Source organism: Microtus oregoni, unplaced genomic scaffold (assembly GCF_018167655.1).
Source record: "Microtus oregoni isolate MIOR12 unplaced genomic scaffold, Mior012 000011F_ref0000422, whole genome shotgun sequence".
Taxonomy (NCBI): Eukaryota; Metazoa; Chordata; class Mammalia; order Rodentia; family Cricetidae; genus Microtus; species Microtus oregoni.
This window is the reverse complement of record NW_024543070.1, coordinates 46,799,331-46,821,637: the sequence shown is the minus strand read 5'-3', so window position 1 is coordinate 46,821,637 and position 22,307 is coordinate 46,799,331. Positions and strand designations below refer to the sequence as shown.

At 42.4% G+C, this 22,307-nt stretch overlaps 1 protein-coding gene across 3 annotated transcripts in view; it reads left to right on the top strand.

Annotated features, from left to right (window-relative positions):
* Positions 1-5,496: 5,496 nt before the first annotated feature.
* Positions 5,497-22,307, top strand: part of LOC121453181 (N-alpha-acetyltransferase 35, NatC auxiliary subunit) — a 46,152-nt gene continuing 29,341 nt past the window's right edge. Inside the window, exons 1-6 of one of the 3 annotated variants that reach the window (XM_041659710.1) lie at positions 5,497-5,548; positions 6,234-6,362; positions 9,606-9,639; positions 13,103-13,217; positions 14,610-14,684; positions 16,609-16,776. In XM_041659710.1, coding sequence (XP_041515644.1) covers positions 6,239-6,362; positions 9,606-9,639; positions 13,103-13,217; positions 14,610-14,684; positions 16,609-16,776 — 516 coding nt within the window. In that variant the 5' untranslated portion in view covers positions 5,497-5,548; positions 6,234-6,238. The other 2 variants (XM_041659711.1, XM_041659712.1) reach the window with 2 other exon arrangements.

The window sequence follows — 22,307 nt, the reverse complement described above, 5'->3', positions numbered from 1 at the left end:
TTCCAAAGTGGTTGCACAAGTTTGCATTCCCACCAGCAATGGATGAGTGTACCCCTTTCTCCACAACCTCTCCAGCAAAGGCTATCATTGGTGTTTTTGATTTTAGCCATTCTGACAGGTGTAAGATGGTTCTTAAAGTTGTCTTGATTTGCATTTCCCTGATCGCTAAGGAAGTTGAGCATGCCCTTAAGTGTTTTTTGGCCATTTGAACTTCTTCTGTTGAGAATTCTCTGTTCAGCTCAGTGCCCCATTTTATAATTGGTTTGATTAGCCTTTTACGGTCTAGTTTCTTGAGTTCTTTATATATTTTGGAGATCAGACCTTTGTCAGTTGCGGGGTTGGTGAAGATCTTCTCCCAGTCAGTGGGTTGCCTTTGTGTCTTAGTGACAGTGTGCTTTGCTTTACAGAAGCTTCTCAGTCTCAGGAGGTCCCATTTATTCAATGAGGCCCTTAATGTCTGTGCTGCTGGGGTTATATGTAGGAAGTGGTCTCCTGTGTCCATGTGTTGTAGAGTACTTCCCACTTTCTCTTCTATCAGGTTCAGTGTGTTCGGACTGATATTGAGGTCTTTAATCCATTTGGACTTGAGTTTTGTGCATGGTGATAGACCAAGTGCTGGGTTTAAAGGTGTGCGCCACCACCGCCTGTCTGGCAGTTTTAAACTGTAATAAATCTACCTGTGTAGCCAGTTCACATCTGTCTAATTTGTCCAGTAAGTTGGCTTGAGAGGCTTTGCTAGAAGTCCTGGTGAAGCCCATGCACATATCAGAGCAACCCTAACAGCATCAGGAGTGTTTCTATCTCTGCTTGGGCCGGGTGGCAACAGGATATCTTCAGGCTTACCTTAGAAGAAGTATAACCCAGAGCTTTATGTACTTAGAGGCGTTTGAACTGTTGGACATTACTTGCCTTCCCCCAGTGACAGGAACTGAGCCTGGGGCCTCAGGCATGGTAGAGAAATGCTTCACTACTGAATTAATGTTCCCAACGCTGGACATTACTTTTAAAAGAATAGATCATGCTGGGCTAGTGGTTCACTGAGAATCAGCAGTCAGGAAGGGGTAGCGGGAGTGGGAGATCAACACCAGCCTTGTCTGCACTGCCTATCCTGTCAGAGGGGCGGGGCAGCTGAGAATGCAGTTCAGTTAGCAGAGTGTTGGCCTGGCTTGCATTAAGCCTGAATTCAATCCCCAACACCAAATTCTCATTCATGGCGTAGTGGTGCATACCAACACTCTCAGAACTGGGAAGGTGGAGAGAGGGGCTGTGTTCAGGGGCTATAAAGCAATTCCTGGTCTACAAGAGACCCTATCTCAAAAAGTATTAATAGTAAAAGGACACCAACTTGTCATGTGCTGGATTTGGAAAAATCCAACTGTGATTGCAAATATTCCTAAGAGCTTTTAGAGATTTAGCACAGGAGTCTCCTCCATTGAAAACATCCTTATGGAGTTCATCTGAGGATCCCAGGGCACCGGTCTGAGAGATCGAGACAAAGGTGATCTTGGATATCATAGTTCTGATGTTCTTCAGAGGACCTGAAACCATGGCAGTGGGCATTCCCAGGCTTCTGAAGGTACCAGATGCTTTCTACCACACAGAAAAACAACCCTGGTTCAATGAAATTCATGATTTCACCAAATCAAACTCAGAGACAGAGTGGACTTCAGGGCTGGTGAACTCCACTGAGGGATTTCCCCACCATTCCACTTTGGGAGACAAAGAGAATTACTAAAGTCAACTTAGATTACTGAGCATTCATGAGTAGAATGTCCTTTATGGAGTTTTGAGTCATGCCTTTTAGTTCAACTTATTTCTTTTCTGACTTTTAATACAAACTGACTTGAAGGGCAAGATTGACAGGATTTAGGAATGGAGCCAAATGCTTGTGGCTTCACCCCTCGCTGCACACCTGAACACAGTCCTCACATCCCCAAGAACAATAGCACAGTGTTCTTAAGCTCCAGTCAGAGACTTGGCGCAGCTAGCATTGGAGAGCCCTTGCTCCAAAGATAGTTTGGGGAAGAAGTCCTTCTTTCCTTGCGGGAGCTTGTGGAAGAAAGATGCCCAGGTCCCTTTCTAATTGAGAAGAGATCTAACTTGAGCAAATGGTAAGACAAAAACCCCATGATTCTTTATCTCTTGGCTATTCAATAATAGATTTAAGGAAGAAAGATAGAATGAGTCAACTAAGGAATAGGCATTGTCCTACTTCTGTATGTAAACCCTCATTAGCTAAGTACTTTGACAGCAAGAAGATTTTGCTTGTCCTGGTTGGTCTAGAACTCACTAAGTAGACTAGGCTAGCCTCAAACTTGGAGATCCTGCTACATCTTCTGCCTCCAGAATGCTGTAATTAAAGGCACATGCCACAATACCCAGTCTTGTTTAGTTCTTAACTATTTGTTTTCTCTTTCTTTCTTTCTTTCTTTCTTTCTAACAGAGAAAAGTGGAAGGTATTGTTGCTTTATTTATAGTTTTGGGGGTTCTGGGGGTGGTGCTTAGAATTGAACTCAGGACCTTGGGCACTCTAGGAAAATGCTCTTCTACTGGGCCCCACCTGCAGAGAGATGTTGGGGGATATTTGATCACACTGTGTGATGATGTCTTTGTTTTACCTCACCTGCCTAAGGCACCTTCTGATTGGTTCAATAAAGAGCTGAATGTCATAATGGATCTTGAGATTAGTTCTTTCTCATGTCCTGGCTTTCTTCCTCCACTCCTGATGGCTAGGCTGGCAGATTTTGAGAGCAGGGCTGGGTGTGATGCTCTGGGGAGCTTTTAAAGCACACACTATAGCTGTGCAATAGCTAGTTTGCACAGTCACACATGAAGGCCCTGGATTATAAGTACTCCCTCTCTGAAACTGAACAAGTTCGTGATAGATGGCCCAGATAAATCCAGTGATGTCAGCATTTGACAAGTCCCTGTGAGAAGGACAGCACTTTGGTCTACCAACTGGAAGTCAGTGGTCAGGACTAGAGAAATCTTTACTATGAAAGAATAAAGCATGATTAATAAAAACCCAGAGACAGTTATTGGGGTTCAACCTGAAGGTCAGAAAAGCAAAACAGGGCTGGAGAGATGGCTCAGAGGTTAAGAGCACTAGCTGCTCTTCCAGATGTCCTGAGTTCAATTCCCAGCAACCACATGGTGGTTCATAACCATCTATAATAAGATATGGTGTCCTCTTCTGACATAAAGGGATAAATGTAGACCGAAAACTGTATACATAATACAATAATAAATAAATAAATCTTTAAAAAAATAAAAAACAAAAGTCCATCTTTAGCTTGGCTTGTTTCTAGCCAGCTTTAAAAAAGAAAAAAAGAGAGAAAAAAGAAAAGCAAAACAGAGGGCTACTAGATCTTACCTCTACTTTAGTCTGAAATGGCGATCCAGCCTCCAGGAATCCTCAGAATGAGACTGACTGACAGCTGTCTCCTCCTGTCTTATATTCCTCTCTAGGACTGGAATTAAAGGCATACACCACCACCGCCCGGTTTCTATGGCCAACTAGTGTGGCTGCTGGGATTAAAGGTGTGTGCCACCACTGCCTGATCTATAAGGCTGATGATCAGTGGGGCTACTTTACTCTCTGATTTTCAGGCAAGCTTTATTTATTAAAATACAAATGAAATATCACTACAAAAGAGACAAAAACAGTCAGTACAGCATATGCAGGGACTCCACAGCCATAGATCCAGCTAAGAATTTTTTTAAGAATTTTTTTTAAGATAGGGTTTCTCTGTGTAGCTCTGGCTATCCTTGAACTTGCTCTATAGTTGGCCTTGAATGTTGGAATTAAAGACATGGGCACCACTGCCCAGCCAGGAAAATATTCTTAACATGCACAGAATATTGGGGTGGTTATTCCTAAACAATACAACAAACGTTCACAAAACATTTACATCGTATTTACTTAATGATCTAGAGATGACAAACTGCACAGCAGGGAGCTGGTGATTTAGCTGTGTAGAATACTTGGCCCTCAGTTAGTTCCCAGTGAAAGAACACATCTGTATGCTGGGCTCTTCTGGAGCTGGATTCACAGGTGCTTGTGTGGACTGAAGTGGGTGCTGGCAACTGAACTCAAGTTCCTTGGAAGAACAAGAAGCACTCTTAACTGAGGACCCATCTTTCCAGCCCCCCAATGAGTCTTTATAAAATTAGTTTTAGTCACACCCTTACATACATTACTGAACAATTCAGAGGCACACTCTCCACATTTTTCTAGAATTCTTTTGGGGTCTTAAATGACAATCAGTTTCTGTAATTTATTTTCTACATTCTCATCTTCCATGTACTTTGGGAGAACTAACTACATGCCTCCGGTGCTAGGGCAGTTTTAATAAAAAGAAAGTTCCTGTCCTCGGGAAACACATTCTATGCGAGAAATAATGTTTTAAATTCAAATAATCTGCTGGGTGCGGGGCATACACATTTAATCCTAGCACTCAGGAGGCAGAGGCAGGTGGGTCTCTGTGAGTTGGAGGCCAACCTGGTCTACAGAGCTGGTTCCAGGACAGCCCAAGTTAGACAAAGAAACCGTGTCTTGAAAACAAACAAACAAAAACTTAAAAACAATCAACACGAAGCCTGAAGATGTAGCTCAATGACAGACTGCTTGAGTGCCATCTTACTCGGGTCTCAACCCCACGACAAGTGGCTGAGGAGCCTATTTAAGCAGACCTGGCTGCCAGGTTCTCCTAGCGTCCCTCAGTCTCTACCTATTACAAGGTATGGCGGGCATACCCTGGGCTGCCTTTACCTATATAATCCAGCCATTTTGGTTACCCGGTCCTTTTTTACTTCCTCCCCGCGCTTCTCACAAGGCTCAGCTCAGGGTCATGTTAACTCTGGACTCTGGTTTGTCTCTGCCTCTGGCTATGTTCTTCCTCATATCTATAATAAATCTCCTCCTCCATCATACTAGAAGTCATGTCTTTCCTTTTGTATTTCTTTAAAATTAATTCAGGACCTGGGTTTTTTTCCCAGCTACACCCACACAAAATCTACTTGATTGAGGTATGACTTTATAAGAAAAACTTAAAACATCTGAGTGGGAAGAAAATCGCAGCTCTACATAGACGTTTTGTTTTTCTTTCTCTTATGAAGTCCTTCCGCACTACAAAAAGACGTATACCCAGTTTGCACTACCGGAAGCTCCGCCAAGCTCCTCCCCTTCCCCTTAGAGTCAACTCTCAGAGTCTTCCAGGACTGGATGAGGCCAGCTGCCAGTCCTCAGGCTCCGCCTCTCCCGGGTCTTTTCCCCTACCAGGACTCTACCGGAGGGGAGGAATTTGGAGGCGGCTTCCGGTCTCGCGATGGGCTCCCATCCCGCGAGAAGGGAGGACGCCCGTCTATCCGGGTACGGTGGCCTAGGTGAGGGAGAGGGCGTGGCCGGAGCGGAGTCCCGAGAGTATGGGGGCGGGATCGCGCGCCCGGGGCGTACGCAGGCGCGCAGGCGGCCGGCGGGGCGGGGCGGGGCTGAGAGGGGAGGGGGCGGCGGTGTGTCGGCGGTGTCGTTAGCTTCGTGGCGCGGACGGTGCGTGGTGGCGCGGACGGTGGTGGGAAAAGCACCTGGGGTGGCGTGCGTGGGGCCTGCACGACCCCGCCACCCTCGTGGGCCCGACCCCGGAGCCGGCGCTGGCCGGTTCCTCGCCGCACCTCCGGCCGGAGCCGGGAGCGCGCGCCGCCAGGGAGGCCGGGCTGTGCCCGTGTCGCCCGGGTGACGAGGGCCGCGCGGAGCCGCATCTTCCCCGCGAGGCGCCGCGTGGACGCACGTCCCCGCCTCGGCCGCCCGCGTTTCTCCTCCACGGGCCGGGGTCTGAGGGGACGCGCCTGCAAGGGCGAGGCGAGGCCCGGGTCTAGCGAAGCCCGTGCGGTGAGCGCTGCTCGGCTGCTGTCGAGCCGAGAGGGCGGTTCTGGTTTCCGGAGGCCGGTGCGCAAAGCCGGCGGTCCCCGGAGTTGTTTCTTGGGCTGGGAGGGTGGAAGATCTCCGAACTGGTTAGAAGAAGCTGAGTCCTGGCAGGTGGGCATGTCGGCGCGTGAGCAGCAGCAGATTTAACGTGAGGTCTGATTGCACAGAGGATTGTTGCTTTCCAGCCAATGGATCGAAGGCGTTCTGCCTACGGAGTTTAGGAAGTCTTTACCCGGTACTTAGGTAGTGCTGAGGATACTGTTCCTGCCCAAATGCTGCCCTCCGACTCACACCAGTGTTCATTTTACAGGCATAATGGTTATGAAAGCTGCTGTGGATGAGGATGATTCAGGGTGGGAGCTAAGTGTCCCTGAAAAGATGGAAAAAAGTAGCACGAGTTGGGTGGACATAACCCAGGATTTTGAAGATGCTTGTCGAGGTAAGTTTGAATTTTTTGGCTATTGGTTTAAAGTCAGACAGGATAAAGTAAAATCATATTTGTGTTTTCTCAACTTTACCCTTTTTTTTGAAAAAAAAAAGCGAAACAACCCTGTGATTTTTGCCAAATTTGTGGTCGTTTTGTTTATTTTTGAGAAAGTCCTGTGGCCCAGGCTGACAAGGAAGTCTCTGCTGTGGAGGATGACCTTGAATTTCCTGCTCGTCCTGTACACATCTTAGGCTCAATTTTGTTGAGCTCTTTGCTCTCTGATTTTAAGTTTGGTTTAAAGCCTGTGTGTATTTGGTAAAACATTAGATACAGATGTCGAGGCATGTTTTAAAAAGGTCTTGGTTTATGTATTTGTATGTACTATGTATGAGGGTGCAAACACCTGTGTGCACATGGATGCCAGGATAAGGTATTGGATCCCCTGGAGATGCGGTTACAAGTCTTTTCTGGAATCCTGGCTTATGCTGGAATTCCAAACTCTCTGGTCCTTGTGATTGTTCACCAAATGCTCTTAACTGCTGAGCCATCTTTCCAGCTCCAAGGCACTTTCCCCCCTCTAAATCCTTCTGACTTTAACAGGTTAGATAATGGGCAGGTGTGGAAATGCACACTCAGTCCCAGCAATCCAGAGGCATGCAAGGCCAGCCTGGTCTGTACAGTAAGTTCCAGACCAGCCAGGGCCACACAGTGAGAGTGAGACCCTGTCTAACCAGAGAGAAGAGAAGAAAGATGCTGAAATGACCATAATGTCTGGCTGTAGGAACTAAAGAATTGTTGCTTGTTGGAGGTGTGAAAATGATCCTATCCTATCACTCTTACGATCCTCAGCTGGCTTTCTGTTGGAGTAAAGTTCAGACTCTTTTTCCAGGGTTCCCCTGCTTCATGCTCAGGTTCCATTTTCTGCCTTTGCGCTATCCTTTCCCGTCACCCTCTTGTTGCTGAGCGCCAGGCTGCCTTGCCAGAGCTTGGTGAGTCTTGTTTACTCCATCTTAACTTTCATCAGACGCTCACATACTGAGCCACTTCTGTGCTGTTTGTTACCTTGCCTGTGAAGAGCTCAGAAGGACAGCTGTAAGCCATTCAGCTAAGTGTATCTCAGCTGAATCACCATGTTTTACTTTCTTCAGTGTTTAATCTGTCAGAACCATAATTGTAGTTATTTGTTGCTTATTGTCAGCCTTACCTACCTTGAGGAATTTTGACGAGGGCAGAGATCATGTATAACTCTAGACTACAGAGCTGTGTATGGCATGTAGAAGCGCCTGTGTTAGGGAATAACTGGGTTTAGTGGACACACTTGTAGTCCAAGCTACTCTGATGTTCTGGTCAGGAGGATCACTTGAAACCCAGAGGTTCCCTCGGAGAAACATAACTTCCTTCTATAACAAATAAGCACCCCTCCCAGCAGTGTCTAGAAGTAATTGTAAATATGAGTGTGTCCGTTGTTAAAGGGAGAGACTGAAGAATGAGAGGAAGGAACAAGCACCAGGGAAAGCTTGAATTTCAAGAGAAGGATGGGTTCAAGATCTTGGTAGTGAGGGAGAATGTAGGATATACTGGTGCTGGGGTAAGAAAAAGACAAACGAAAATCTGGTTAAGGTGAAGATAAAGGTAAAGTGGTGAGCTCAGATGTTAAGGAGTTCATTCCTGAACCCTCTGCTTTCTAGGGCCAGGTCTGTGGTAATAATAAGGTGTCTTTGAAGGAGAGGCGTGAAGACTGGCGCGGCCTAGCTGTAAAGGAGGCAGCTGAGCATAGCCATCCCATTATGGTTTGAACTGCATGTCCAATTGAAGTGTCTCAGATCGTGGAGGGACCTACGTGTGTGCTGCTGTATGTCTACCAGAAGGAAACCTGTGTATGTGGTAGTCTATGCTCAGAGGTCTGGGTGATCCCATGGCTCACGTGTGTCATTGGGTGCTGGTTTTGTTTTGTCTTTTAAAATAATTTGTATTAGAGGGCTGTTTTCATAAATCTAAGTAGGGAAGTTGTATCTTAAAGGAAAGGCCACATTTCTGATAGTGAAGATGAGGAAATTACCCTAGATTGAGGTAAACCATTTGAGCCTGAGTTCATTGAGAATTTGTTTTGGGATACCCAATAATTCTGCTTGGTTAGAGAACAACTTTTAGGTGAGACTCTTATGTGCCGTTCTTTTCTTTTGTTGGTGTGAGATTGTTTTCTGGGCAGTGTGGAGGGTTTTGAGCCTGAGACTGAGAAAGTAGTCTCCTTGATGTGTTTTTAAATGTTTAATGCACTAATTTAACATTTAGCATTCAGAATAGCAAGTTACTTCATCACACTTTCATACATGCTTAGTTAACCTCACTACCTATCTCTCCTCCTTTCTTGTCTCTTCTGTTCTGTTGCCCCCCCCCCCTCCTTTCTTTAATGCCTGCTTCTGCTCTTTTGTGGCTCCTTTTCTAGTTCATGACCTCCACGTACTTCCTCAGAAACACACATTAAAATTGGAAGCTGGGATCCCCATGTGAGACAATACATGTGGTATTTGTCTTTGACATCACTTAGGCTGCTTTAGAAGCACGGTTGGAGTCCTTCCGTGGGGTTTGACTGGTTTCAAGTGATATAGGAAGGTTGGGTTTAGGACGATCTCTGGTTCATTTTAAAACTCAAGTTTGAAAACTGTCGTTTCACACACATATACACACACACATACACACACACACACACACACACACACACACCCGTCTCTGCTGCCTTCTCGCTCCCTTCTCTGCTGGGATGCAATGCTAGGTGTGGAACACGCTGGGTGACCGCTCTACCACTTACCTTCATCTTCATCTCATGAATATCGTGTGGATTAGCAGTTTACTCAAAGTGTTTTGTACATTTAAGTAAATTTGAATCTTTAAATGTGATTTTAACATTGTTCCTCTCACAACAAAGACTAGATGATGATGTGGTCTTAAAATAACCAGAGAGGCAGCAGTTGTTTCTGTGAAAAAGTTTAGAACATGGTAAACTATATTAGTAATTTAAAAATGATTTTTAAATTTTTAATTCTTATTGGAATATTAAGAGGGTTGTTGGCTTGTTAATTTTCAGTCTTTTTTTTTCTTCTCTTCATCTACTTTATAATGTTCTTGAAAGCACCATTATAACTGAGTGAACTACAGTCCTTAGAGAATGCATCTTAGTAATCAAGTGGGTTTGCTCCTAGTCTTGGAACTTGAACCTGATTATTACTCAGTAATTTTTCACTTTGTTTCTTTCAGAACTGAAGTTGGGAGAACTGCTTCATGATAAGCTGTGAGTGTCGTGTCCTTTGAAAGAGTGTAATACTTTAATCTTTTTTCTCACATAGACTAGTTCTTGAAGTCCAAGTAAAGTTATGCTTCAAAGCTGTTAAAATGAATTATAAATACAATTTCCACTTGGGTGAGCTATCTTAAGTGGCTGACCTGGTTAAGACAGGAAACATGAGACTGTGGGATCCTTTTTATGAAGTTGAATATATTCAACATGGGATTTCTTGAAGAAAACTATCAAGTGTATGTCTAGTGTGGTAGATTTATTGGTGACTAAATGCTGGTGCGGAAGAAAATCAAAGATCTCCAAGTGAAACAAAGAAAAGGAAGTACTGGCTTATTTATTTTTTCTGTTTATTCCCCCACTGTGGTAGAAACATGCTGTGACCAGGTTGCTTCGGGGTGAGGATTATAAAATCTTGAATTAGCAAGTAGATAAAATTAGACAGTTTTTGCTGGAGGAACAGGAAGAGACTTATTTTGCTCTTAAAACCTTAGCATGCAAAGATTCATGTAGAAAGCTTTACAAATACCTGCTGGATCTAAGTTGCATATGTCCGAAGTCAGCTTGAGAACAGAGTTTGAATATGCAGCAGCTTCTCTCAGGTGAGATAACTTGCTAATCCACATTGAGAGCTGTCTTAGTTAGGCTTTTTTCTTGCTGTGAAAAGACATCATGACCATGGCAACTCCTAGAAGGAAACCATTTAATTGGGGCTGGCTTACAGTTTCAGAGGTTCAGTCCATTATCACGGTGGGGAGCATGGTGGTAGGCAGACATGGCGCTGGCTGCATCTTGCCTTACAGGCGGCAGGAAGTCGACTGAGACATTGGGCAGTATCCTGAGCATAGGAAATCTTAAAGTTCGGTCCCACAGTGACACACTTCCTCCAACAAGGCCATTATCCACTCCAGCTAAGCCACACATCCTAATAGTGCCACTCCCTATGAGATTATGGGGGCCAATTGCATTAAAACCACCACAAGAATTTAGAATATTTCTGCAGTTGCTTTTCCTTTATAGCTTGTAGATTATCAGAGAAGAGGTTTTATTTGCTTGTTTTATAGGTTTAGAACTTACATCTGATTTATTTTTCTTAAATTGTATAAACATACATTTGCATTTTTCCATGTGATGAGTGATTTTTCTCAACAGTGTTGACTGGTGTTTTCAGTAGTTTGATATTCCTTCTTTTTGGTAATTTCCATAGAATCTGTTCTAGATATCTAGAATGTGTTCTAGACATTTTTATTTATTCTTAGTTTATAGCATTCTTCGGTAGTTGATGAAGCCAATTGTGCTGTATTGTTTTTGTTGACAAAATTCTCTTGCATTCTTGAGTGCTTTCCTTTTTAACTTCAGTACTCTTTGAAAAGATACTGTTCTGGTCAGTCCTTTTGGGCTTTGGTCAGCGGTCATCTAATGTGTGTGAGAGTGTTGTCTTTGCTGTACTATGAACAAATGCCAGAGCGTCTTAACCTGAACATCACATTAAGGTCATGGCAGGACGTTTGTCCCCATGGAGTTTATTTTGTTCTTTTAGAACTGGAAATTGAACACAGGCTTTTGCCTCTGAGTTACATCACTAGTCCTTAAAAGCTCTTTTTTATGTCTTTCTTTTGGGTTTAGTATATGTGTGCTGCTGATACAAACCCTCTATTGATTTTATTTAAGAGAAATTATTTAGAGTGATGGGGTGTTGCAAGGAGAGACTGCTTGTTGGTCCCAGCCACTTTTAGTTTTTTTGTTTGTTTGTTTTTTTTTTAATGGACTGGATGTTCTTGGGTTTTTTTTGTTTTTTTTTTTTTTTTTTTTTTTAAAAAGAGGGGCAAGTGGTGTGGGACCATGGTCTGTATTCTGTCAATTATATTTTAAATAAATGCTGATTGGTTAGTAGCCAGGCAGGAAGTATAGGCGGGACAACTAGACAGGAAGTAGAGGTGGGTCAAAGAGAACAGGAGAATTCTGGAAAGAGGAAAGCCCATTCCTCCACAGTCCTAGCCCATCCACATAAGAAGCAAGATATGGCTGCCTTGCCGAAAAAGGTACTGAGCCATGTGGCTAACATAGATAAGAATAATGGGCTAATTTAAGTTATAAGAGTTAATAAGAAGCCTGAGCTAATGGACCAATCAGTTTATAGTTAATGTAGACCTCTGTGTGATTTCTTTGGGACTTAACGACTGTGGAAACTGGGCAGGACAGAGAATGCCAACAACAAATGACGCCCACGTGGACAACTGCATCCACAGAAAGTCTGAGAGCTTGGGAAGTTACTTAGATAGAAAAGAACAGAGTTAAACGTGACTTATTGTATTGATAGTAGCATTTTCTCAGATGGGCCCACAAGGTGCCAGATGAAAGCGAAGTTACAGAACAATCCCACACCAGCTTGGAATTATGATTAATAAAAGGGTTATTTATTTAAGGGGAAAACTTACAGATCACTGTCCTAGACAACAGCCCTCTGAGCCAACAGGAACAGAGTCTAGCAGCCAAAAGCAGACCCAGAAGCGAGAGAGTGAGAGCAGCGCTACCACTACTTTTTAAAGCAAAAGAGACCACACCCAAGTGATCAGGTATCTAAAGGCTATTGGCTGAAGGAGCAGAATGAGCTCCCGCAGCAATGGGGTAGTTGTCAGTAGTTGTGCAAGTCAAGGTTTTAGTTAAGCCTCATCTTTTCCTCATCTTTTGAGGCATGCCTCAAATCTTTATAATCAGTTTTCAATATATAGTTACTATTTTCTATGATTACCAATCAGAGTTTCTGGATTGTTTTGCATTACATAAACATCAAAATTTTGAACTTTGAAAATTGATTAGGTATGAAGAAAATGGAGCTACAATTGGGGAGATGGCTCAGTTGATAAAGTGTTTGCCTTGTAAATATTGAAGACCTTTGTTTAATCTCTAGAATCCTGTAAAATCCCTGCATGAGTTTGTAATCCTAGAAATGATAAGGCAGAGACAATGGAATCACTAGAGGATTGCTGGCCACTCGGCCAGCTTAATTGGTGAGCTCCAGGCCAAGAAGAGATGTGTCTAAAGGATGACCCCTGAGCCTGTCCTCCAACTTACAGACACCCACACATACAAAAAAGATAACATGGAAAATGAAAAACATTTCACATGATAACATTATTTTGAAATGAAAGGAAGTTATTTAAGTTAAGCCATCTGACAGGAGTAGATCTCTTTCTTCTGAAAGCTGCTGGTTCGTATTCTGTTGAGGGAAATGTAAAGATGCTCTGTTCTTTCCTCCACAGAACATGTAAGATAATTGTATGGTGAATACATGAATTTTTGTGCTAAATGATGATTAATTGAAATGGAAGTTTTAGCAAATTAAACAGTAATACAAAGAAATACATGGAATGCTGTAGTTTTCAAAATACCATGGTAATTTTTGTACCATTTTGGAAATCTGAGTTTAAAAACAGCTTGTGGGCTCATTTATTTGTAGATTTGGCCTTTTTGAAGCCATGTCTGCTATTGAAATGATGGATCCCAAGATGGATGCTGGTATGATTGGAAACCAAGTAAATCGGAAGGTTCTCAATTTTGAACAAGCTATCAAGGTAGTTATTGTATTTTTGTATGTCTCTGGCTTTTAAAACATACCTTTTTTTATGTTAAAATGTGCTTGTCCAGGCAGTGGTGGTGCATGCCTTTAATCCCACCACTTAAGGCAGAGGCAGGTGGGTCTTGTGAATTTGGGGCCAACCTGGTCTACAGAGCGAGTTCCAGGACAGCCAGAGCTACTCAGACAAATCCTGTCTTGAAAAATCAAACCAAAATAAAAAGCATGCTTAATACTGAAATCATACAAACTGTTCACCTATATTCTTTAAAGCCTCTCAGACACAAGATAAGCACTGCTCTAAAGCAGGCATGATGGTACTTTCCTATACTTTCAGCCCTTGGGAAGGTAGAGGCAGGAGGATTGGGCGTTTAAGATTGTCCTCAGCTATATAGTGACTTCGAGATCCGTCTGGGCTTTGTTAAACTTTGTCTAAATATAAATATATATTAGTTACCAGTCTCAGTTAAAATCTAGAAGTTAATGACCTGAGGTTCTCATGAACTTGCTCTAGATTGTCCACTTGTGTATTCTTTGAATTAATTTTGAAGACATTTGAGTATATATTCAGGATGTTTGACTCAGATACATTTCATGTTGTAATATACTGAGATGCTGGGGTAGAGTTGCTGTGAGGTGCAAGTTACAGAATGAGGCAATATTTGAGAGAGAGAGAGAGAGAGAGAACACGAGAGAGAACGAGAGAACACGAGAGAGAACGAGAGAACAGGGGGGAGTAAATGAGATAAATAAACAAAACTAATTTTCAGCCAGTAGGTAGTATATGCCTGTCATCCCAACCTGGGCTGTGTAATTTTGACTGTGCTTTAGAAATACTTAATGATTTGGCCTCTCTTCCTCCTTCTGCCTTTCCTTCCTTCCTGGAGGCACAATCTCATGTAGTTTCATTGGCATTGAGCTCCTGTTCCTCCTGTCTTCACAAGTGCTGGGCTTATAGACCTGAGACACTGTGTGTAGAAAGACTGGACTTATTATTATAAGGACCTTTATTGTTTCAAATTAGACTTTGATTTTTCTTATTCAATATTTAAGATAAATTAATAAAGACTTTAAGATACATGGTTTCTTCAGTGGTGTGTTAAAGTTTGACAAAGTGCTTATGTCTCACTGGGCGTGGTCAGTCAGTTCAGCTCTTGAGAGGTTGAGGCCGGAGGATCAGGAGTCCCAGGTCTTCCATGAGTATCATAGACAGAACAAGAAACAAAATTTTGTTTCTAAGAACAAAAAAATGAAGTTGGTGTCTTGGTTTTATCAGATATTAGTGTTTTCTTTGGATTTTTTTTTAATAAATACCTAGTTTTAAAATATAAAATACAAGTGTACATAATAATTTTCTTAACTTTCTGTTTATATGCTCCTTCCTTTTTAGGATGGCACCATTAAAATTAAAGATCTCACCTTGCCTGAGTTGATAGGAATAATGGATACCTGTTTTTGCTGTTTGGTAAGAATTAAAACAAGATTGTTGGTTAATTAAACTGTGGCTTACCTGAATCTTTGAATGTAAAGTGTGTGCACCATGTTGAATATGAAATTATGCACTGTCAGGCCTCAGAGAGTCAACACAAGATTCACAGACTAAGTTAGGCCATGGAAGCCGTGTTTCACCTAACCTGGGCTGTGGCACTGCTCTGGTCATGTGTGCTGTTAAGTGGGTGCTTTGTTTCGGTGAAGATAAAATTACAGCCATTATCCACAGTGCTCTCTTTTCAAGTTGCCAGGGGAAATGTGTAATTGAGGTCCCATGAGATGAGTCCAGTTGAAGCAGAGAGAGGTGTGGACTGGCTTTGGGGATCTGCTTTGCTGCTGTCCTATGCCACAGACATACTCTAGGGATTTGTCTGTGCTGGGTGCATGTCTTCTGGCAGGGTGATCCAATTGTAGTTAGGTCCCGTGTTTTTGTAGCATCTGTTGATTTGTCTGTTAGGCAGTGTTGGTAATGGGATGTATCAGAAGCACATGCACATGAGTTGTTGACATGTACTGTTTCTCACCTACATCTTGCTTATTTCAACATTTTATTATGATGCCTGAGGCTACATTACTGAAGGGGTACTGCCAGAATTCTGTCTGTCTCGAAAAGATTTATTACCTTGTAGCAATACTATTCCTAAAGGAATATGGAAGCCCAGGGAGGATTGCTGGGAGTAGAAGTGCAAAGACACATACTGGTAACTAGTCAGTAGTTTCAGGGTGGTGTTGTAGGACAGAGGAAGTCTGAGAGCCCAGTAGGGACTAAGAAGGAGTAGACAAAGAAATCATACTGGTACGGGGTTGACCAGAATGTTCACAGGCAGAACAGAGTTGGCAGGGAGCCGACAGTCAAGGCTGTGGCTAACTCCAGCAGGATGGAACAGTAAGCAGAGGGAGAATTGTTGTCAAAGTTGAGCGGAACCTGTATGAGACTCTTTGGGCTTTAATGAGGCATGGGTTTTCATCTGGAAAATCTTCTGCACAATCATTCTAAGTTCACACCCTAATCAAAACATTTCCCATCCATTTCTTACTGTGTCTTCTAGTAACATATGTTTTTAGTCACATAGTTCTTGGGTTTTAGGATAAACCTGGGGAAACTTAACTTACATGTGTTGACTTTGTTTACTTACATGTAGAAGGAGGAAAATAACCTCTTTTCTAAAAGGACTAGAGAAACATGAGATGAAATATATGAAAATATCTAGCATAATTTGGGGGAGATGGCAGTTAGTACTGACTATTGTTGGCGGTCCAGCCTGTAGATTATGGAGAAATAGTATTGGATGTTTATCTTTATTGTGGAAAGATCCTTCTCATTGGAGTAGCAAGCCCTATATGGGAGGCAAGGATGTTTTATTTTATAATCTAAAGGAGACAGTTCTGTTGTTGAGTTAGTGATGGATGGAGAAGCTTAAAACCTGGTCATTTCTAAGACTGAATTCCCTAACCCATGCATTCTATTGATTGCAATGTAGAATTGTTTGCTTTTCAATGCTGTATAGTTTCTCTACTTTGATTAGACACTAAGGTGTCACAGATTGGAATATTAGGCTTAAGAATGTTTCTCATTGATGGCTAGGCACTTACAGTGCAGAGGGAGTACTGTGGTTTGAAAATCGAAAATATAGACCCCTTAGAGCACTAGCTTCATGCGCAAAACAGTTTCATGTTCCAGAGCATTGGAGACCCAGATTATGTAGGCTTCGTGAAATCTAGCCAGTGAAAGCTTATTCTCAGTCCTGTCTACTGTGACATTCTCTTTAATTGATTATCTTTTCAATCTTATAATTAATTGTTGGGATATGTGTCTAGGACTCTGGCTCAATTTTAGACTTTGCAAACCCTGTATAGCACTTGAAATGATTTATTCATTCATTCTTTCTCCTCAACAGATCACGTGGTTAGAAGGCCACTCCCTGGCACAGACAGTGTTTACGTGCCTTTACATTCATAATCCGGACTTCATAGAAGATCCTGCCATGAAAGCATTTGCTCTGGGGATCTTGAAGATCTGTGACATTGCAAGGGAAAAAGTAAATAAAGCTGCTGTTTTTGAAGAGGTAAAGAAACCCAGAAATTCATTGGCTGTCTTACCTTGCTGTAGATGAGTGATTCTGTGACTCGTGTCTATGTCCACGTCTGTAACTAAGGAGTATTTATTAAAAAGCATAGCTGTTACCATGTGTGGCACATGTCTGCAATCCAGACACACAGAACACAGAGGCAGAGAAGAGTAATGAATTCAAGGCTAGCCTGGTCTATACAGTAAGATCCTGTGGGGTGAACATTGCTGCCTGTGGTTGCACACACCTACATGTTCCAACTATCAGGGAAGCTAAGGCAAGGGGATCTCAAAGCCACTCTTGTGAATACTGATCGTGTGTCGGCTATGTAGTAGAGCTTTCAGCCTCCCGTGCTCCTAGTAGTCCTGTTCACCGAGTGTCCTGTGAACAGAGCAGTGTTCCCAATATCAAGACATTCAGACAAAAGAGTCACTGCCTTCTGGCCTTATAAAAATGTAGGCAGGATTTTTTCATCAGGACTGCCAGCTCCCCAATAAACAAGACAAGAGACTTATTAATTTTAAATGCTCGGCCAGTAGCTTAGGCTTACTATTACCTGACTCTTACAACTTAACCCATATTTTTTAATTTATATGCTTCTGTATGGCTCATGTATTGTTACCTCATTTTCTACAAATCCTTCTCTCTCTCTGGCTGGCTGGCGACTCCACCCTTCTTCCTTACCTAACCTCTCCCTGCCTAGCTATTGGCCAGTTGGCTCTTTATTAAAACGATGAGAGCAACACATCTTCACAGTGCACAAAAGGATTGTTCTACAGCATTTCTCCCCTTTTTTGTCCAATTTAAAAGGAAAATTTTAACTTTAACACAGTAAAATTATATGCAACAAAGACAGTTATCAAGTAAGAATTACAGTTAGAATATCTAGTCTGTTTTTATTTGGCAGATTTGGATAAAATATTCTATTATCTTTGTGAATTTAAAGTTTTATACCTAGTAATTTTTTTTCAAAACTAAGAAAAACTATTAAGTCTAACTATTTTGTCTTTGAAAGACCCCAGAAGGATGTAATATTACACATTGACAGGGGCATCTGGCTCCCTGGATAGTGACTCGGAGTTCCTTTGCAACGTTGGGGCGTCCATTTTTGGCCTTTAGGCCTAGTATATCTGACAGATATTTCTCAGAAGCAGGGAATTTTGAAAAACCTTGTCTAGGCAAAGTTTGAGAGTTGCTTACTTATGCATCCTGCTGGTCCATTTTGGACAGTATACTCTCAGCAGTCAGAGCAAGGGCAGTTTCTTGCCCAAATGGTTAGCTGTTGTTACAAAGTAAGAAAACTTCATATGGAGGTTCTTTGATGCCTATTGTCATCTTTTGAGGTAAATTGGTGCTGCCAGAAGGCGACATTTCTCACTGTCATGAAAAGCCTCTAGTTATTAAATATCTTTTTTTTTTTTTAATTTTCGAGACAGGGTTTCTCCGTAGCTTTTGGTTCCTGTCCTGGAACTAGCTCTTGTAGACCAGGCTGGCCTCAAACTCACAGAGATCCGCCTGCCTCTGCCTCCCGAGTGCTGGGATTAAAGGCTTAAAGCCATATTCTGTAGGTCTCTGAAGTGTTTGAAGACCATTTATCTATCTAAATATATCTGTTTAACTTTGTTTTTTTTCTATTTATTTATAAGCGAGCAGTGTTTAACTTTGAAAACATGCCTAATACGGTACACGTTTGATTATTGTAGATGACTAATTACTATCCTGTATTTTGTAATTTTAGGTTACATTTTTAAATGAGCTGCATAAGCACAATACCCCAAATGAGTAAAATCATATATACAGTATAACAAAAGTAACTTTAAATTTGTATCAGTAAACCAGAATCCTTGCCAATGTAAAATATATCTGAGGTTAATACTTATCTTTTTATTCTATGTTCCTGTATTCTCCTAAATGATAACAAACATCCATAACCAACAAATAACCAAAGACCGTCTGTCCCATCTCTAGGAAATGTTCTCTAGACTGCTTCCTCTTGTCTGGGGGCAAAGGGATCTTAAGGGGTCCCTGAGAAAATTGGGGTAAATGGAAGGACCAGTTGTAGCCTTTGTTGATACAATCGCCTGCCAAGATTCAGGAGGTCTTCCCTGATGAAACCTGATCCATATTAACCTGGAACATCCATGGCCTCTTGTTTCCAAAGCACTTTTGACTTCCGTTTGATAAAAGTAAAGTTCAGTCATAAAATTGCTAGGCTGTTTGTTTCAGCGGTCCTCCTTTCAACTCCAGGTCTCTTAGCGACTGTTTTTTACTTATTAGCAATCAGAAAATTCAAAGTCAACACAATAACATACAGGATCCAAACTCCCTTTATATTTCCCAATCTGCATGACTAAATTCTTTTCTTAAAATTTCAACATTTTATTATCTTTGGGAAATGTAAATTGCACTTCATAGATAAAGTATGGATTTTATTTTATTTGCATATATTGAAAAATTTAAAAGCCATTCTTTGCTTATCATCTCATTATTTATATATCTATTACTTCATTTCTCTTTAAAGACTTTATTATTTTTAAACTACTTACTTTTTAAATGACTGTCTATACACTTTCTCTTTTCTTTAAGCCTAAACAGATTTTTAAATGCACTGTACCCTGTTTAGAGGTTTTTTGTTCTCTCTGAACTTGCTTTACTGCATATCTGTAATCTTTTCTGTGCTCGTGAGCAAAATCTTAAACAGCTATGGCTACTCAAGCACGCAGGCAGCTGCCAGGAGACGTGTCTATACCATGGCCGGCATGAGACTAGGAAACAGTGTTTGACTCTGTTTCTGTCTGTTTAAAACCCTTTTTTTTAAATGGTTTTTTTTTTTTTTGTAAAGATAGATTTATTTATTGTGGATACAGCATTCTGCCTGCACATACGCCTGCAGGCCAGAAGAGGGCACCAGATCTCATTACAGATGGTTGTGAGCCACCATGTGGTTGCTGGGAATTGAACTCAGGACCTCTGGAAGAGCAGTCAGTGCTCTGAACCTCTGAACCATCTCTCCAGCCCCACGTTTAGAACCATTTTAAAAACTTTCTTAGGCCTTATGTGGATGTAGGTGCCAGACCTTGGACGCCATATGGTGGCAGACTTTTCTGTCCTATCAGCCAGCTCCAAAATAACTACATAGACTTATTATTAATTATAAATGGCTAGCTTATAGCTTAGACTTGTTATAACTAGCTGTTACAGCTTAAATTAGCACATTTCTATTTACATGCTGTCACGTGGCTTCCTACATGTCCTCCCTCTGCGTCTGGCTGGGACTGCCCTTGTTCCCAGCGTTCTTTCGGTCTAGCTCTCCCATCTAACCTTTTTCTGTCAAGCTGTTAGCCAGGTGGCTCTTTATTAAACTAACGAGGGTAGCACGTCTTCACAGTACAGAAGGATGATTCCACATCTCTTTGTTCTATAATTTCTGTCACAGCAATGTAAAACTGTCCTGTGAAACAGATCCCATTTCTTGTGTCGTAGCCCTGACTCAGGCTGCCTTCAGTCGCTGTCTGGATAGTGGGTATAGTCAGTATCTGGCCTTCCTGGGTTGGCAGTGATTTTTGTCTGCAATTCCACAAAGCTTTCAGAACAAACATTTTCGTGGCAGCAGTTTGTTTTTGTGTCTCCCCTGGAGTAGTGCTCCAGTGACGCCAACTCAATTCTTGTTAGACAGCCTGACCCATGCTGTGAATCATGCACACACACCTAAACAGAGCCTGCCACGTTCCCCTAGAAAACACCTTCCCTTAGGTCTTTTGGTTAAAACCTAATAGGTTGGTTGGTTGTCTTCTCACAGTTGACCTACATAGTTTTTTAAAGGAAGATTTGATATACAGTAAACTTAAAAACTCAGACTTTTCTTTTGAAAAGATAGATCTGCCTATCTGCCTACATGGGCTCTGTGCTCATTCATGGCCACCATGGAGTAAGCAGTACCTAGCTCATTCTAAATGAAGCAGATATTCTCTGGTGTTGGACAGTTCTTGCTATCCCCCAATGTATTTAGTAATTTGCCTTTTACATTTTGACACCCCCCCCCCCCCGTGCAGTAAGTCAGACTTAGTTAGGGTTTCAATGGTGATTTAAGAAAAAAAACAAAAAACCACAGACCTGAAAAAAAGCTCCTTGGGAGGACAGGGTTTATTTCAGTACAGTCCTCAGGCCCCCACTTGGTCCTGAGAGCAGCCAGGGCAGGAAACAGGAGGCAGCAGCTGAGGCGCAGAGTCCCTGGTGTATGCCGCTTACTGGTTTGCTTCTCCTGGCATGTTCAGCCTGCTACTGTCTTATACCCTAGGACAACCACCTGCCCTGAGGTGGCAACACCCACAGTGAGCTGGGCCTTTCCACATCAATCGCTAATTAAGAAGTATACTACAGATTTGCATATAGGCAAATCTTACGGAGGCATTTTCTTAATTGAGGGTCCCTCTTCCCAAGTAAGTCTACTGTGTTGAGTTGACAATAAACTAGCCAGCACTTAGAGAATCAGGGGAAGAACTCAAGGAAGGCGGGAACCTGGGAACAGGAACTAAAGCAGAAGGCAGGGAGGAGTGCTGCTGCTGACTGCTTCTGCAGCCTGGGACTTCCTGCCCAAGGCCGACCGCACACAGGGCTGGGCCTCCTGCGTAGTTCACTAACCAAGGCATTAAGATTCCCTCTTCCTACTCACATCCTTCTAGCTTTGTGTCAAGTTGACAAAAAACACCCAGCACAAAATCATTCATTAGTGCATATTGAACAGTAAGTACTTACGTGCCAAACCCTGTGCTGAGCCCTGAAGATGAAGCAGGGGATTAAGGCCCTAGTTTTGTAAATATATTCTTTGGGACAAAGTAGTTAATACATAAGTAAATAAGCACATGTGGAATGTTGTGTGGTGAGAAGCTCTGTGGCTAAGGGGACACGCAAGCGTGTTAAGAGAGAAATGCCAGCTAAGGACAGACGCTGTGAGCTGGAATATAGTTAGGGTGGGCCTTGAGAGTGGTACCAACATGCACAAAGGTTACTGTGAGGTATGAAACCAGGTAAGAACTTTGCTATGGGGGCAAGTGGCATATTCTGACTTGTGTAGGAGTCCTTTGGCATTGGGTGCTTGAACACATCACAAGGACTAGTCCATAGATGGTGGTGCACACCTTTGTCCCAGCACTCTCTCTTGAGTTCCAGGCCAACCAGCGCTAAGTAGTGTGTTGTCCCTGCTACCACCACCACCACCACCCAAAAAAATTATATCAGGGACAATTGTAGCAAGTGGTGGAAGTGTCTGGTATACAGAAATGAACTAGAGAGAGATGAGAAGGAATTAGGTTAACTTGCAGGTCAGATCCTCAGGCTCCTCACACGTATGAGGAGGTGGAAGTAGAGTGCCCATCTGGTAAGTGCTAGAAAGTGGACATCGGGCTCCTCTTGGGTACGTAAGACTTGAGAAGTAGAGGTCCAAAGAAATAAAGGGGGTACACTGACCCTCTGAAACCGCACCTGGGGTCTTTAGAAGACCAGGCATGTGCATCTCACTACTTGGATCT